Source organism: Myotis myotis, unplaced genomic scaffold, assembly GCF_014108235.1.
Source record: "Myotis myotis isolate mMyoMyo1 unplaced genomic scaffold, mMyoMyo1.p scaffold_m19_p_9, whole genome shotgun sequence".
Lineage (NCBI taxonomy): Eukaryota > Metazoa > Chordata > Mammalia > Chiroptera > Vespertilionidae > Myotis > Myotis myotis.
In genome coordinates, this window is record NW_023416401.1 from 6389233 (window position 1) to 6405194 (window position 15962).

Consider the following 15962-nt stretch of genomic DNA (forward strand, 5'->3'; position numbering starts at 1 on the left):
ACTAAGACAGTATAATAATTTATCATTAATAATTAGTGAGTTAATATTAGTAAAGTTAGAACAATTCCTAGCCTATCCAAGCACCATAGAAGTGTTTGATAAAAATAAGTATCAAAGTTATGTCAGGAGTACTTATCAACACCTCACTATGGCTGTGGCATGAGTTTGATGTACAATATGTCATGTACAATGTCCAATAAGATCAGCACAACCCTTAGCCTCTTATTCTCACTCACTATAACATGGCAGAATGTAAATGAGTTATTCTGTTTACCAAATATTTACTGAGCACTTATTATGTACCAGTTGCTGTTCTGAGGGCTGGAGGTATAGTCACCAAGCGAAACTGAAGACCCTACTCTCATGGGAGACTATCTTCAACTAGGGGAGGACTATCACCAGGTGACAATTAACCAAGATGACTCAGACATTGGTATGTATCATGAAAGTCAATCCAGGCAATGGCTCCTTTCACTCTTCCTTCTTCCTACCTCTTAAAGTGATCCATCCTTCAAAATGACCCACCACCTCCCTTTCCCGTGCTCTGGGACAGGTGTTCTGTTTTCTGGCTTGGGTCTGTTGGCTGGTAGCTTCCTGTTTGGTGGCCTGTTGACACTCTGAGGATGACCCCTACTTGTTTCCTCCCCAGTCTTTCTCCTGACTTGCCTGCCAGGCATCCCTAACTGATTCTCTAGCACCTGAAACGCCATAATCTCAAAACAGGTTGGCACTGTTCTGCCCTGGCAAAGGCCCTCGTAGCTGCCCCAGGGAAAAGCTCTCTCTGCCTCCTTCTCTAGCACCCTCCCACCATTCCATGTAGGGCTGAGGCCTCCATCCTCCTGCCCAAGGCGCAGGCCCACTGCATCCCTCTCCTGCTCAGATCCTTGCACGGTCCCCCACATTCAGGGACACCAACCAGAACTGGACCTGGAAGAAGTCCCCCAACTCACTTTTAGGCACCCCTTCATCCATCTAAACCCTTTTGCTCCCAGATCATTCTGGTACCTTCTTACATTTGTGACTTCATTCTCCTCTGTATTTTCCCCTCCTCAAACTTATCATAACTACCTTTATTCTTTGAGTCCTCCCTGAAACTTTCTTCAATTCCCTACTTTGTGTTTTCACAGAACATTTTACGCATAAAGATTGACATTCATATATTTTTATCTTTAATTTTTGGTTATGTGGTGGCTCCTTCAGAAATAATTCTATAGCCTCACAGCCCCTAGGAGGGCACCCTACCTGCAACAGAACTGAGGGATATTTGACAACCTGGACAATTGTGACCCAGGGATGTTCTCCCCAAATACTACTAGTTTTGCTGAATTATTTCAGCGCTATAGAGGCATCTCTGATGAGAAGGCTAAAACCAGGAATAATGGTTTTGTTAATGAAAATGTAGAAATAAACATCACAGGTTAATTTTGGTTTTTAAACTTTGTCTTAAGCAGGACAGTGAAGACACAGTGCATGACCATAATGATGACCATATGTCTATATATTTGTCCGAATCCATAGAATATACCATCCTCAGGCAAACTGTGGACTTTAGGAAATGATGACGTATCCATAGAGGCTCCCCAATTGTAACAAATGCACTACTCTGGTGGGGGTATTGGTAATGGGGGGGGGGGGCAGGGAGACTATGGGAAATCTCCCACTTAATTCTGCTGTGAACTTGAAACTGCTCTAAAAAATTAAGTCTCAAAAAATTTTGTCTTAAGCATCAAAGTGAAACTGATAAAAAGTCACTTAGTTTTCTTTATATTAAATTTTCACATTTGAGAATCACAATAAAGTCCTCATAAACCCCCAAACGTCTCCTTTGCCAGCCTGCTATGACTCTATCCTCCTCCATCATCATAATGGAAATTCACTTTATTTTAGTCACTGTTTTTTTTTAATTAAAATATATTTGGCATCTAACATAGTGTAAACTTAAGGTGTATGTGAGTTAATCTGCTAGTTACAGAGTGCAATATGATTGCCATTGTCGCGATAATTAGCACCTCTATAATATCTCATAATTATCATTTTTTAGTGATTGGAATAATTGAGATCTAGTCTGTTAGCAAGTTTGAATGATTATAATGCAGTCTTGTCTATATTCACTGTACTAGAACTTATTTACTACTCATTGAAGTTCTATCTTCAACGTCTGTCTCTCTCACCCACCTCACTGCCTGCTAACCGTCATTTTGCTCTGATTTTATGAGACACTATGTGTCTTTCTCTAACTTGTCTCACTTAGCATAATGTCCTCATGGTCCATTCATGTTGTCGCAAATGGCAAGATGTCTTCTCTCGTGGCTGAGTAACATTCCATTGTATGTGTACATGTGTAAATAGCACCGATTTATCCATTCCTCCATTGATAGGCACGCAGGTTGTTTCCATATCTTGACTATTGCGAAAGAGTGCAAATTCCTCTTTGATATGGTTTTCATATCCTTGGGATACATACCCAAAAGTGGGACTGCTGGATCATATAGCTCTATTTCTAATTTTTTGAGAAACCTCCATAATTGTTTCCCATAGGGGCTGAACCAATTTACATTCCCACTAACAGAGGGTTCTCTTTTGTTTGTTTGTTTTTAATTATTTTTCTTTATTGATTAAGATATTACCTATGCATCCTTACCCCCCAATCCCCCCCCCCCCGCCACATACTTGCCCACACTTATCTTGTGTCTTTCTGACGCTAGGTATTCTAACAGGTGTGAGGTTTTATCTCATTATGGTTTTGATCCACATTACCCTGATGATTACTAATTTTGAGTATCTTTTTTATGTACCTGTTGACCATTTAGATGACTTTTTTGGGGGTGGGGGGGGTCTATTTAGTTCCTCTCCCCTTTTTAAAATAGATTTGTTATTACTGAGTTTTATAAGCCCTTTATATGTTTTGGATACTAATCCTTTATCCAATATCTGACTTCTAAACATTTTCTCCCCTTCTGTAGATAACCTTTTCATTCTGAGTGTTTTGCTGTGCAGAAGCTTTGAGTTCCATGTAGTCCCATTTGTTGATTATTGATTTTGTTGTTTGTATTTTCAGTGTCAGATTCAATTGAGTCATTGTTTATGGTAACATTTTCAAAGGAGAATCTCTGGCCCAGAGAGATAAGAACGTATACATTTGAACTGGAATGGGGCACGGTCATATTCCAGATTAAGGTCCCAGTCAAGTGCATAGTGGGGAGTTTGGGGAAGCCAAACAATTTGAGGAAACTGCTGGTATGAGAAAGTGGGTGGGATAAGATAAAAACAATGTATTCCCACATTGCTGCATATGTTTCCTTTAGCAAACATTTTTATAGGGAGCAAGCTTCATGCATCTAAACCACATCAGTGTGTGACCGTACAACCACCACCCTTATAACCTATCGCCCATCATCCACCACCCACCACACTGTCCTCATTCCCCACGACTCGTTCCCCCTGGCTGAGGTGACCAGATGGGTGTCATGAAGGAAGTGGCATTTGAATTGGACGGATTACAACAGGATAAGCAAAGATTTTAACCAGCAGAATTGCAAGGTATCCTAGCATTTATTTCTATGAGTACCTGTTATACATTTACAAAAATAGGTCCTAGAAAAAATGCCTATAAAATGCATCTGGGAATGAATTACATCCAGATTCATGGGAAGCAGGTATAAATACAAGAAAATAGGAAGTAAAAGGGGACAAAGGAATGAAGAAAAGAAAGTAGAATTTACTAGTTGAAATAAATTAATCTGCTTCTTCAAACTGCCAATCTCATTAAGGGACTTGTAGGCTATTAAAATAAATATTTATAAATTGAGAACAATTTTGCAAGATTCAACTAAGCCCCAAATTCTGGAGCCAATAACCACCACCATCACCACCACCACCATTCCGTTTGTTATGCGTTTATATGAAAAATGCACACAGGCTTATTTAACCTTCACAATTTCCTACTGGGAAGTGCTATTATCCCTATTTTACTGATGAGTATTTAGGCTTAAAAGTTAAAGACTTGATCAAAGTCACAGAACTATTAAGTGTGGTTGGTTAAAAATATATTTGTATTGATTTCAGAGAGAAAGGGAGAGGGAGAGAGAGATAGAAATATCAATGATGAGAGAGAAACATTGATTGGGGATTGAGCCGGCCTCCTGCATGCCCCCTACTGGGAATCCAGCCCACAACCTGGGCTTGTGCCCTTGACTGGAATGGAACCTGGGACCCTTCAGTCCGTAGGCTGACGCTCTATCCACTGAGCCAAACCAGCTAGGGCTAAGTGTGGCTTTTCGGTCAGCAAATAACTATGAGCCATAAAAGAGCAGCTGGGGGGTCTTGGCATCAAGTTGAATTTGCTGCTGCTCATTGTCAGACCCTACCCTGTGATCTCAAACTACGTTGTAGCGGCTCAAATAATGGCCAATTCCAGAAATCCATCTAGACATTCTTAGTGTAGCTGTTTGGTAATGTCTGTGGGTCTTAGCTTTCCCATTCGTAACAATGGGAATGATAACTGAGCCTATTTCCGTGGGGTTATTATAAAGATTACAAAAATTAGTTCTTAGAATAGTGCCTGGCGACAAAGCTTACCTTTCACTAACTTCCGTTATTATTTTTAGGCGCCAAGTTTAGGATCTCATTCTTTTTCACTCCATCATCCAAGATTTCTTCTTAACCCCAACCTCCCCCTCCCCCGCTAAACTCAAGGTCTCCATTTCAAAAATACACCTTAAAAATGCTAATAGCAAGGCCATAGACAACTGCCTTTAGAAATATACATTAAGACCCATCAAATATTCCATATTTTTTGAACTATGATATTAAGACAAGTTGGAATATATAGCTCTCTGTTGCTTTTTTTGTTTGTTTTTGTGTGTTTTTTGTTTGTTTGTTTTTTGCTCTTTTCTAAAATTTGAGTCAAAACTGTTGTGTTTCAGTAAGTCCTGGGGTAATACCAATTATTTGAGCAAAACAAATATTTGTCTAAGAAGTGTCAATGCAAGTATTTGCCACTGATCAAGGAACTATCCACTAATTGTACCGGATCTCTGAGAACTCTGCCTCTCTTGCTAGCTTGCGGGACTTAGTTGCCACCTGGCCGTAGAGATGACCGGTTTGCAGAGCTTCAGCAGTGGGGGGACAGGGAAGCACACAGGAGCTACAGTCAGACCCAGGTTCCATACCAGGTTCAATTACTTAACAATTTGTTTAATTGCTGTCACTTAACTTACTACTTATAATGCCCTGGATTTTATGTCCTTATGTTTAAATGAGGCTGGTAATTACACTTGCTCTCCTTACCACACTGAGTTGGTTTGAGTTCAAAATATGAAAGCATCTTACCAAGTGTTCATTGTTATTACAGCCGACATGTAATATGAGAACTGACGGATCCTGTATCCTGTGGCTGTTAGTTTCCTTCACACCCTCCATCGCTTACCTACTCCCCATTCTGCGCATGGGACGTTCTCCCATATTTTAAAGCTATGCCCGGATTTCTGTCCCCACTACCACCTCACAAAGCTAGGACCCTGTCCTCTGTCCCCAGCCGCCTCCTCCCTTTTATGCCGCTTAAAGCCATCTTGTAACAAAGATGCCAAATGCCACAGTGATCGACCCCAACACACAAGCTGACCATGCTAGTTTCCTCTCCACATCCTGAAGTATATCCCCCTCAACTGCCAAGTTCACGTTTTAAAAGGCATTTGTTCACAGCCTACCCTAGTCTGGCCCCCTAGACCAGTGGTCGGCAAACTGCAGCTCTCGAGCCACATGAAGCTCTTTGGCCCCTTGAGTGTGGCCACAAAGTTTCAATCGCACTGTACATGTGCGCCCGCACGTGGTATTTTGTGGAAGAGCCACACTCAAGGGGCCACAGTTTGCCGACCACTGCCCTAGACCAACTCTCTAGACTTACCTCTTAGCACTCCTAGCCTCAATGTTGACAGGTTCTACCTGAATGCTCTGTTTATGGAGAATTCCCTTTTGCCAAACGGCCACCTCTTACTTAAACATTAAATATTAAATGGGCCCTGGTAGGGGAGCTCAGTTGGTTCCAGTGTAGTCCCAATACGCCAAGGTGGCGAGGCCCATCCTGGGCCAGGGCACATATAAGCATCAACCAATGAAAGCACACATTAGCAGAACAACAAATTTAAGTTTCTCTCACTGTCTCTCTCCCCTCCTTTCTCTCTGAAAATCAAGAAATAAAACATTTCAAATAACTAAATCGGGATCTTTCCAAGGCATGGTTAGTAGGCCTAGAGGGGAATCCCGCATACAAATTAATTTCTGTATTATAGTACACTTATTTACTTATGCGTCTATAGGTTCTTTTGTTGTTGTTGTTGTTAATCCTCACTCGATGATATTTTTTCCATTGAATGTTAGAGAGAGTGAAAGGGAGGGAGGGGGAAAGAGAGAAACATTGATATGAGAGAGGCATATGTATTGGTTGCCTCCTGCATGTGCCCTGGTGCCGGGGTCCAACCCCAGCGGGTCCAGGGGTCCCCAAAGGCGTGGACGGAGTCGGCGAAGAAGGAATGACACGGAGACAGTGTTCAGTTGATCAGCAGGCTAGCCAGGATCTCCAGCCAGGATCTCCAGCCAAGTTCTGTGTCCATGTTGTCTTGCTAGGTTCTCCAGCCAGGTTCTCCAGGTTCTCCAGCCAGGTTCTGTAGCCATGTTCCCTCGCTAGGTTCTCCAGCCAGGTTCAGTCACTAGGTTCTAGTCAGGTTCTCTTGCCAGTTTCTGTAGTCAGGTTCAGTCCAGGATCTTTTGCCATGTTCTCTCGCTAGGTTCTGTCTCTAGGTTCTGAGGCCAGTTTCTGTCCAGGAACTTTTGCCAAAATATAAGATTTTTAATGACAGAGACCTCTTTTTTCCCTTTCGCTCTAGCACCCAGGATAGGCACGCTTGTTTAATATATACTGGCACTGTTGTTGCTACCCGGAAAAATGTCGAAGCCAAAATCTCTATATAACACCAAAAAGTCAAGCATAGAAATCATCAAATTGAAATGATAATGAGCTGGAATAGCCACATAACCAAGATCAACAAGACACTATTTCAAACGTGAATCCATTTATCTTGTTTTAAAAGGCGATCTCATTATACCGAAATTTCAAAGTGGTATTCTAAAAAATGCACTTCTGTTCATCATAGCTACATAAAATCACATAGCAATTATTAATGGTAATTATGATAAATATTCTACATACTTTAATTTGAATAGTAATATCCACTTTGGTAAAAATTTAAGGGAAAGATTAATTGATTATATGTCACATGGACCACATTGAGGAACTATTATTTAAATAAAGTGAAGATTAAAGGGTCTTAGGAACTGAGCCAAAAACCAAGTATGTAGTAACCACAGTGACACATTAACCCTCCAACATTAATCACCTTCCCACCATAGTCATCACTTGAAACATTATTCTTTTGGGAGACTGATTTAGAATATTTTACCATATTAAGTAAAATAAAGTTGGGTCACAAATACTACAAGAAAAGGAAACAAAAAATATGCCCTTGCCAGTTTGGCTCAGTAAATAGAGCCTTGGCCCATGGACTGAAGGATCCAGGTTCGATTTAGTCAATGGAATGTACCTTGGTTGGGCTCCATCCCTGGCCCTGGTCGGGGCGTGCGGAAGGCAACCAACTGATGCTTCTCTCTCTCTGTCTCTCTCACTCCCACCCACTCTCTCTAAAAACCAATGGAAAAATATTCTCAAGTGAGGATTAAAAAAAAAAAAAGGGAACAATAATAGTGTTTTAAAGTTATATATTTCCTCCTTTAGTGTTTTAGTTTTGTTTTTATTCTCACTTATTAATAATTTAAAACGTATTTACATCTGGGTTTGTATATTCTTAACCTTTCTTTCTTCCACATAATTAATCCCTTAACACTTCCTCATGAGACTTACTTTTCAAGATTTAATCAACATTTCTGCTTTTCTTCTGAGCTCTAATGTTACTAGTTGTCCTCTAGAATTGTGTAGAAAATAAATGTCACCTAAACTCTCAATGCAATATATTTATTCTTTAGATTGGTTAATATGATTCCCTGCTAGTCTAGTGAGTTGATTTGCATAGTAATAAGCAAATCAGTCAAAGGCACAGTCCTGCATAGCTATTCTTTTTAAGAATTCCTAGTCACTGTTTAGTTTTTCAAAGGCTTTATAATCAGTTTTGTTTGATATTATTCATAATAAAACTGTGAAATAAATCAATATCAAACTTGCAAGAATCTAAGCTTCTCAGAGATACTATGTAATTAAGCTTTCATAGCCCTCCAAGGTAGAGTAGAGACTAGCCTGAAAAATGCTGGAAGTTCATAGTGGGGTCACTTCATAAATCGGCACAGAACTGACGGGACAATCCTGAGAACTACAGAAGGTAGCAATGACTGAACAGGTAAGTGTTAAACCTTCAGCGTAAAGTCCCCCTGAGGGCCTTGGGGAAGACAGGAGAGCCAGGAGGCCCAGAGGACTCAGCATATGGATTTGGATTGCAAGAAGAATCCCTAGAAAAAAATCCCAGACATGGTCTTCTTCACATTAACATGATTCTGCGCTCTTACCCCAATCTAATGTCCCACCAATTATGCTAATTTTTCATCTGCCATGTGTTTCGAATCCGACTCTTAGTATTTACTCTCCTAACCACTGTCCAAGTTAAGCCCTGGATCACTTCACCTACGGGTTACTCCACTTACCACTTACCACTGTTTTGGAATGTCCTGTGTGTTTGCTTCTAAACTACCTCCCTTTCGTATTTGGTTGCCTTCACTTTCCTTTTCAGTCCTTTTTCCTCCACAAACTGCCTTTAAGCCACTTGCTCCCGTGGGTTATTCTTCTGCAGGATGATACATTTTCACCTTCTTCTCTCCTCAGCCTTTGCTTTTCTGAGGTAATCCTATCAACCGCATCAGCTTCAGGCAGCACTGCTGCTCTCGGATCTTCCTAATGTTTCTCTCTCCAACTGATGTGTGTTTGGCGCTGACATGCTCCCCAATGCCTGTTAAGCCTATCCGAGAGACACTGCCTGGGCACCATAAACTTCACATGTCAAAACTGCTTCTTCAACTGTTCCTCATCCCGAATCTTGGGGGATAGAATCATATCCACTCAGGCAACCAGCCCCAAATAATGGAGTCATTCTAGAATGTTCTCTGCTTTATTTTCCACATTCAGTATAACTTTATTTCTTCAAAATATATGAGAAACTACTATGTAGCAGATATTAAGTCAGGTGCTAGACATACAGCAATAAGCAAGGAAGACGTCATGTTTATACTCATAGAATTGGCATCCTAATGGGATGTACAGAGGTAACGAGACTATTCATATGTGAAAGACATTCCCAGGAGTTTGGCAATATACAGCCTATGGAACTCTATATAGTGGCCCTACAAGTACAATTTCAAAAGAACAGAAGGAACAATATCTCTGCATTCTTTTCTTTCTGAATTGCCACAATAGCTCTTTAACCAGTTTTTATCTTTTCCCCCCCATGGTCCCTATCCTATTCATCCACTATAGTATTGCCAGAAAATTCTAAAATTCCAAGCTGACCACAACCTTACCATGCTAAACTCTACTGTTGAATACAATGCAGAGTCCTCAAACTGGCCCACAAAGCCCCATCCCTCCATACATACTCTCTGCTGTGGCCACGCTAAATCCCCTAGACATCTCCACGCCAAGCAGAAGTCTCTACAAAGTCTTCCCTAGGAATCACCGTAGTCCAGTGATGGTGAACCTATGACACGCGTGTCAGAGGTGACATGCGAACTCATTTTTTTGGTTGATTTTTCTTTGTTAAATGGCATTTAAATATATAAAATAAATATCAAAAATATAAGTCTTTGTTTTACTATGGTTGCAAATATCAAGAAATTTCTATATGTGACACGGCACCAGAGTTAAGTTAGGGTTTTTCAAAATGCTGACACGCCGAGCTCAAAAGGTTCGCCATCACTGCTGTAGTCCGATGGGTGCACCACATCTGTTCTCTCTTTCCCCTGCCATATGTCCATCATTTTACTTATGGAATTAGATTAAAATCACAAGTTTGCCTCTTTCCTGCTGGGCTCTGAGTTTTTGAGGGACAGGGACCCTGCTTTGTTCATGTCTATGTTTTCGCTCCCCACAACAGTGCCTTGCATGCAGGAATCCCTGGCATTAAGTCACACCTAGTTCTGAACGGACAATGCTTCCCAACCCTATAAAATCGACGCACTTCCCTGCCTGCATTCCAGGCCCTTCACAGTGAAAATAGGAGACCCCTTTTGAAAAAAAAAAAAAAAAGGTCATCTTACATTTCCTTCAAAGTTTGAGACTCACTTCCTCTAGGGCCTCAGCCCCTTTAGTTCCTCAATAGAAATAGCATTTCCTTACTTTGAACTCTCAGTATTTTAACATAGCAATCTGTATTTGTCTCTACTTTCATTAAGAAACTTCTCTATGTATATGTACCTTCTTTACCAAACTACTTATCTAAGAGCCTCATGAATAAAGTCTGCCTCTTACAGTTGTCCCTGCTGACTGCTTCATTGGTGCAAGGGCGACAGGAATTTAATTTGTCCCCTTTGGAGGAATGACTAGAGTCCCTCTGGATTCTGCTCCCAGTGTGCTACCAAGCAAGGTCTCACAGTTCAACTATTTTCACTCTTCATCTTATCTGATACCTCACCATTGTCCACCAGAGCTGACCACGCCCTCATTCTTGAAAGTGGAAGTCACTGAGCTTCCATACACTATACCCTTCAGATTTTTCTCCTGCCTCTCTGGCCCCTCCCCAGTCAGCTGTGGGAGAAGTTTTTCCTTTACCAAACCACTCAACTTTCAGTTCCTGGAGGGTACCTCCTCCCCAGGTCCCTTTCTCATTCCTCACAAGCAGCCCAAACAATCTGTGCTTGTGTATAGCTCCATTTTCGTGGAGAGCAAAAGTAACTTCATTCTGTCCAATGAGTGCGCGAATGTGTTTCAATGAGCACAGTTCGCATGGTAATCGCAAACGGGGATGAAGAAGAGAGCAAACCACGGGGTGATACTTTTTAACCAACAGATTCGTGGTGTACAGAGGACAGGTCATGATTATTTAAGTTCTATGGAGACAGGACTATGTGGCTGGCAGGGAAACTTCAGGGTTATTTTGTTCTGTAAAATGTCACACACAGACGCAGACCCCATTAGTGAATATAAAGTCATTCCTGCTTGTGCGACTGGTCTTTAAACCCCTGAGGAGGGTCCTTGTGCATTTACCACAGCAAAAGGCACAGCAGCCTCCCTGAGGCGGAAGTGCTAAAGTGTCTGATGATGTCTGGTGACTTCCTTAAAAGAGGATAAAACAACACATCCTCAGGCAAGAAGGCAGATTAAATAGAGCCATTTAAGAAAGCATCGTGCCTCAGCAAAATCAGGAATTAATCCAGATGAAGACATTTTGCTTTTAGGGGATCTATGTCCTAGTAAAAAGGCATGTTCTACAGCTCTACCTTAGAGTGGGGTCGGGGGAATGAGGTCAAAGTGTATACTCCATAAACGTCCTCGTGTTTTTAAAAGTATACCTTAAAAATTATAGAACCAAGTCACCAGCATGTGCTATTTCAAACTGTAGTAATATAAGCTTAATTAAAAAAATAAATAGATCAGGAACATTGTAACTTATTCTAATATAAAGAATCTAGTTGTGAAATGATATCACACTGTGGTTTTAATTTGCATTTCTCTGGTGATCAGTGATGTTGAGCATCTTTTCATATGTCTATTGGCCCTCTGTATGTCCTCTTTGGAGCAGTGTCTATTCAGGTCCTTTGCCCATTTTTTAATTGGATTGTGTGTGTTTTTGTGTTGAGTTTTATAAGTTCTTTATAAATTCTGGGTATTAACCCTCATCAGATGTGTCATTGGCAAATATGTTCTCCCATTCAGTGGGTTGTCTTTTCATTTTGTTGGTAGTTTCCTTTGCTGTGCAAAAGCTATTCAGTCTGAAGTAGTAGTCCCATTTGTTTGTTTGCTTGTTTGTTTGTTTGTTCCCTTGCCTGAGGAGATATAGCGGAAAAATACTGCTACAAGAAATGTCCTTGATTTTACTGCCTATATTTTCTTCTAGGATTTTTATGGTTTTGAGTCTAACATGGAAGTCTTTTATCCATTTGAGTTTATTCTTGTGTGTGATATAAGAAGGTGGTCTGGTTTTGTTGCAGGAGGAGTCAATGGGCCAGATCACACAGTGGGAGCGAGGTCCTTGGGGTGCCGCTGAAATAAGCACTTTCAGATGACCCCCTAGGAGAATGAGATGTGGTAGAGGGCTTTGTGTGCGTGGAGTTACGTTCCTCAGGTTGCAAAGGCCCCTGCTCCTTAAGCCAGTCCTGGGGCTCCGTTAGAGCCAAAAGCAAGGCCAGCGTCCAGAGTTTCCATCCCATGTTGCAGCCAGGTTAGCTCAGCATCCAAGCTAATTAAAGTCCCTGACTCCACTGTGTGGGGTCCCACATGGCCGTGAGCCATGTCGGCACAGGGGCGCTCACCCCCTGAGCAGGCGTCACAGGACCCCAGTGCGCCAGAGAGAGCACAAACCAAGAGAGTATGCTCCTCTGTTCAGCACAGTTTATGATAAAATACTCGGAGCACTGATTTAACCTGCACGTTTCATCTAGAACAGACACAGCCTCCTCTGTACGTGCAGTAAATTACTGGCCAAAGTCCTCCGGTCTCTAAAGTAAACTAGAGGCTTCAACAGAAACTTTATTGCTGTAAACACCTGTCTAATCTTGGAGAAACGAGATAGTGATTTTTTTTTTTTTTACAGTTGAATATTGTGTTCTGAGAGCTTAACTTTCACATGAGTGCTCCACAAACTCCCAGACCCAGACCCATAAAAGATTATATAAACGAGAAACATTAAATCAAGTAATTCCATATATAAAAGCACACCACAACTTTTCCCGCGACATGATCCATTGTGCTCACTGTTATTCCTTAAATTCACCGCTTCTATTACAGGGACACATGATATCCGTGGTTATAAGTTTCTTGGTAATATATTATTGGGACTTGTTTAAAATATTTTTAGATTTTTTTTTACAAGAATCTTCATCTCGTTATTTCTTTGTGACCTTCATGGCCAAATGAAAAAGTCCATGGAAACTGTAATGTGATCTTACCTTGCTTCCATTTTCTCTCGCCTCCCGGTCCATCTTGAGGTCAGAAATTAGCAGAGGCTTGTACTTGTTTTTCCCATCACTGCTGGGGTCGTCTAGTCTGTACTCCGAAGTGAGCTGTGCTGAGAGGGGGCTGTCGCTCAGGTTCAGTGGCTGCTGGTCCTGCTCCAGCCCAGTTTTGCCATCCTCATTGGAGTCGCCCATCTCCCTGCTTTGTGTTCCCCCTGAAGCAGTTGAACTTTGGCCCACAGTCTCATTGCCATTAAAGCTCTCTGCAGCGGAATCATCTGTTGGAAAGAAAACAGATGATTTTCTACTTCAACTAGCGTTCACTGGGCTCCTACTATGTGCTAAGTTTACATGCAATGTGTAATGTATCTTAAATAATAAGTCTGTACAGTTCCATTGTTACTTTTCATACAGTAGGCACATTGAAGCACAAGAATAAGTAAATAAAAATAAGAAAAAAGAAAAAATAGAGAAAACAGTTTAATTTCAAACAATCCCAAAAATGTAAATTTAAACGAAGAGAATAAGATAATTGTCAGTTATTTTGCAAATAGCTTTTGTTTTTCCAGTGAGAACATCCGTATTTGGTAAAAATGCTCTGATAAAAGCACTGCCTATCCTGCTAATGGGGAACATATTGATTCAAGCTTTGTGGGCATTTAATATGCATCTAAAGCATTAGAAAGGCTCAAAAATGCCGTTCCAGCCATTACACTTCTAGGATTTTAAGCGTAAGAAGTTTAATCACTGTGTGTACATCTGTGCAGGTAAGAAGACATTTATGCCAGTGTTGTTTGGCAAAAACTTGATATAAAGGAGACTTGCTTAAAACACAATGGAATGATTAGGATGTTATGGAATAATTCAACATTCTATTTTAAAGATATAGGAAAGTGGGAGTCAAAGTATTCCAGGGAAAAATCTAGCTACAAACAGCATGGTCAATGTAATTCCAATTTCGTAGAGCAAACACATAAACATGGATGGAAAAGACTGAAAAGACATAATCCTAAATGTTAGTATTGACTTCTTAACTATATGGCACCGGATTTTCTAATATTCTTTATTATCTATAACATATAATTTTCCAATAACAAAAATAACATAACTATAGAATAAAAGCAAAATAGGGAAGAAGTGGAGCAGCAGAGTTAAAACTTTTCTGGCTTTAAAATCTATAAATATAAACGCCTAAGCAACTGTTCGACCATCCAACCATTCGACCGGTAGCTATAATGCACACTGACCACCAGGGGGCAGATGCTCAACGCACAGGCATGGAAACATGGAATGACTGATGAATCTTAGAGGGAAGAGGGGAGGAGGGAGGGAGGGAAGAGATTAACCAAAGATCTTATATGCATACTAGAGGCCAGGTACACAGAATCATGCACTGGTGGGATCCCTCAGTCTGGCCTGAGGGGATTGGGCTGAAACCAGCAGTCTGACATCACCCGAGGAATCCCAGATTGCAAGAGGGCGCAGGCTAGGCCGAGGGACCCCACCAGTGCATGAATCCGTGTACCGGGCCTCTAGTAAATAAGCTTGTTTAGAAAAAGTATATTAATGATACTTTATTGAGACCAAGAAACAAGTTTACATAAAACAATCACCCTTCATTTCTCTTAATTTCATCTTTTTATATATAAGAATTTGCTATTAATTTTAAGGAATTATGAAGAACATGTATATTTAAATGTTTTCATTAGTTAAATGCTATTGATGAAACCATATAAATATGAGTAAGAGTAATAATATTCAATATTTTTTATTTTTGTTTGATTTCTGATTGATTTACTTATTTTTTAATTCTCACAAGAGCATAATTTTCCATTGGTTTTAGATAGAGTAGAAGGGAGGGAGGGAGGAAAAAAGGAGGAAGGGAGGAAGAGAGAGAGAGAGAAGAGAGAGAGAAAGAGAAAGAGAAAGAGAAAGAGAAAGAGAAAGAGAAAGAGAAAGAGAAAGAGAAAGAGAAAGAGAGAGAGAAAGAGAAAGAGAAAGAAACATGGATTGGTTGCCTCCCTCATGTGCCAGGACTGGGTCTGGGATCAAACCTGCAACCCAGGTACATACCCTTGACCAGGAATTGAACCCACAACCCTATGGTGTGTGGCCTGATGCTCTAACCACTGTGTAACACCAGCCAGGGTGATTTCTGAATATTTTTAAGTATGCGTCACTTTTGTGGAGTGCAATGAAATATTTAGTGCCTTCTCATCAATTCAATTCATGGAAATACTAAAGTCTAATCCTTTATTCACCTGTACTGAGTGCCCGCCCCCCTTGGCCTAAAAGGGGTTGAATATTTGGCCTCTAGAGATTCTGCCTTCAGCCAGTTTTCAATTACAAGGGGCACAAAAATAAATGTGCAACTAGAACTCATAGCAAAAAAGGGCTATGAGCCAAAGCAAGCTATGATCCAAAACATCACAGAACATTTCCCAACGATGCTGACATATGACTGAGCTCCAGCAGAGGCGTCGGCCTTCCCACCAGCGGAAGCAGTTGGAGGAGAGGGTCTCCCACCTAGAGATCGGCAGGTGCCTGTCACAGAGAAAAGCACACGCAGGGCTGAGCACAGAAGAGAAAGGAAAGAAAGAGAAACCAAGGCAGGGAGGAGGAGGAGGAGGAGGAGGAGGAGGAGGAGGAGGAGGAGGAGGAGGAGGAGGAGGAGGAGGAGGAGGAGGAGGAGGAGAAGAGGAGGAGGAGGAGGAGGGGATGGGGAGTGCTGTGTATCAGAGAGCTCGGCTGCAGCTTGAGAGTCAACGGAAGTGACTTTATGGTGGAAAATGATGCTT

At 41.2% G+C, this 15962-nt stretch overlaps 1 protein-coding gene across 4 annotated transcripts in view; it reads right to left on the reverse strand.

The window, feature by feature from the left end:
* Window positions 1-15962, reverse strand: part of NOL4 (nucleolar protein 4) — a 219247-nt gene that overhangs the window by 84203 nt on the left and 119082 nt on the right. For all 4 annotated transcript variants that reach the window (XM_036323664.1, XM_036323667.1, XM_036323665.1 and 1 more), the window contains one exon: window positions 13159-13442. In XM_036323664.1, the coding sequence (XP_036179557.1) occupies window positions 13159-13442 (284 nt within the window). The remainder of the gene's footprint in view (window positions 1-13158; window positions 13443-15962) is intronic.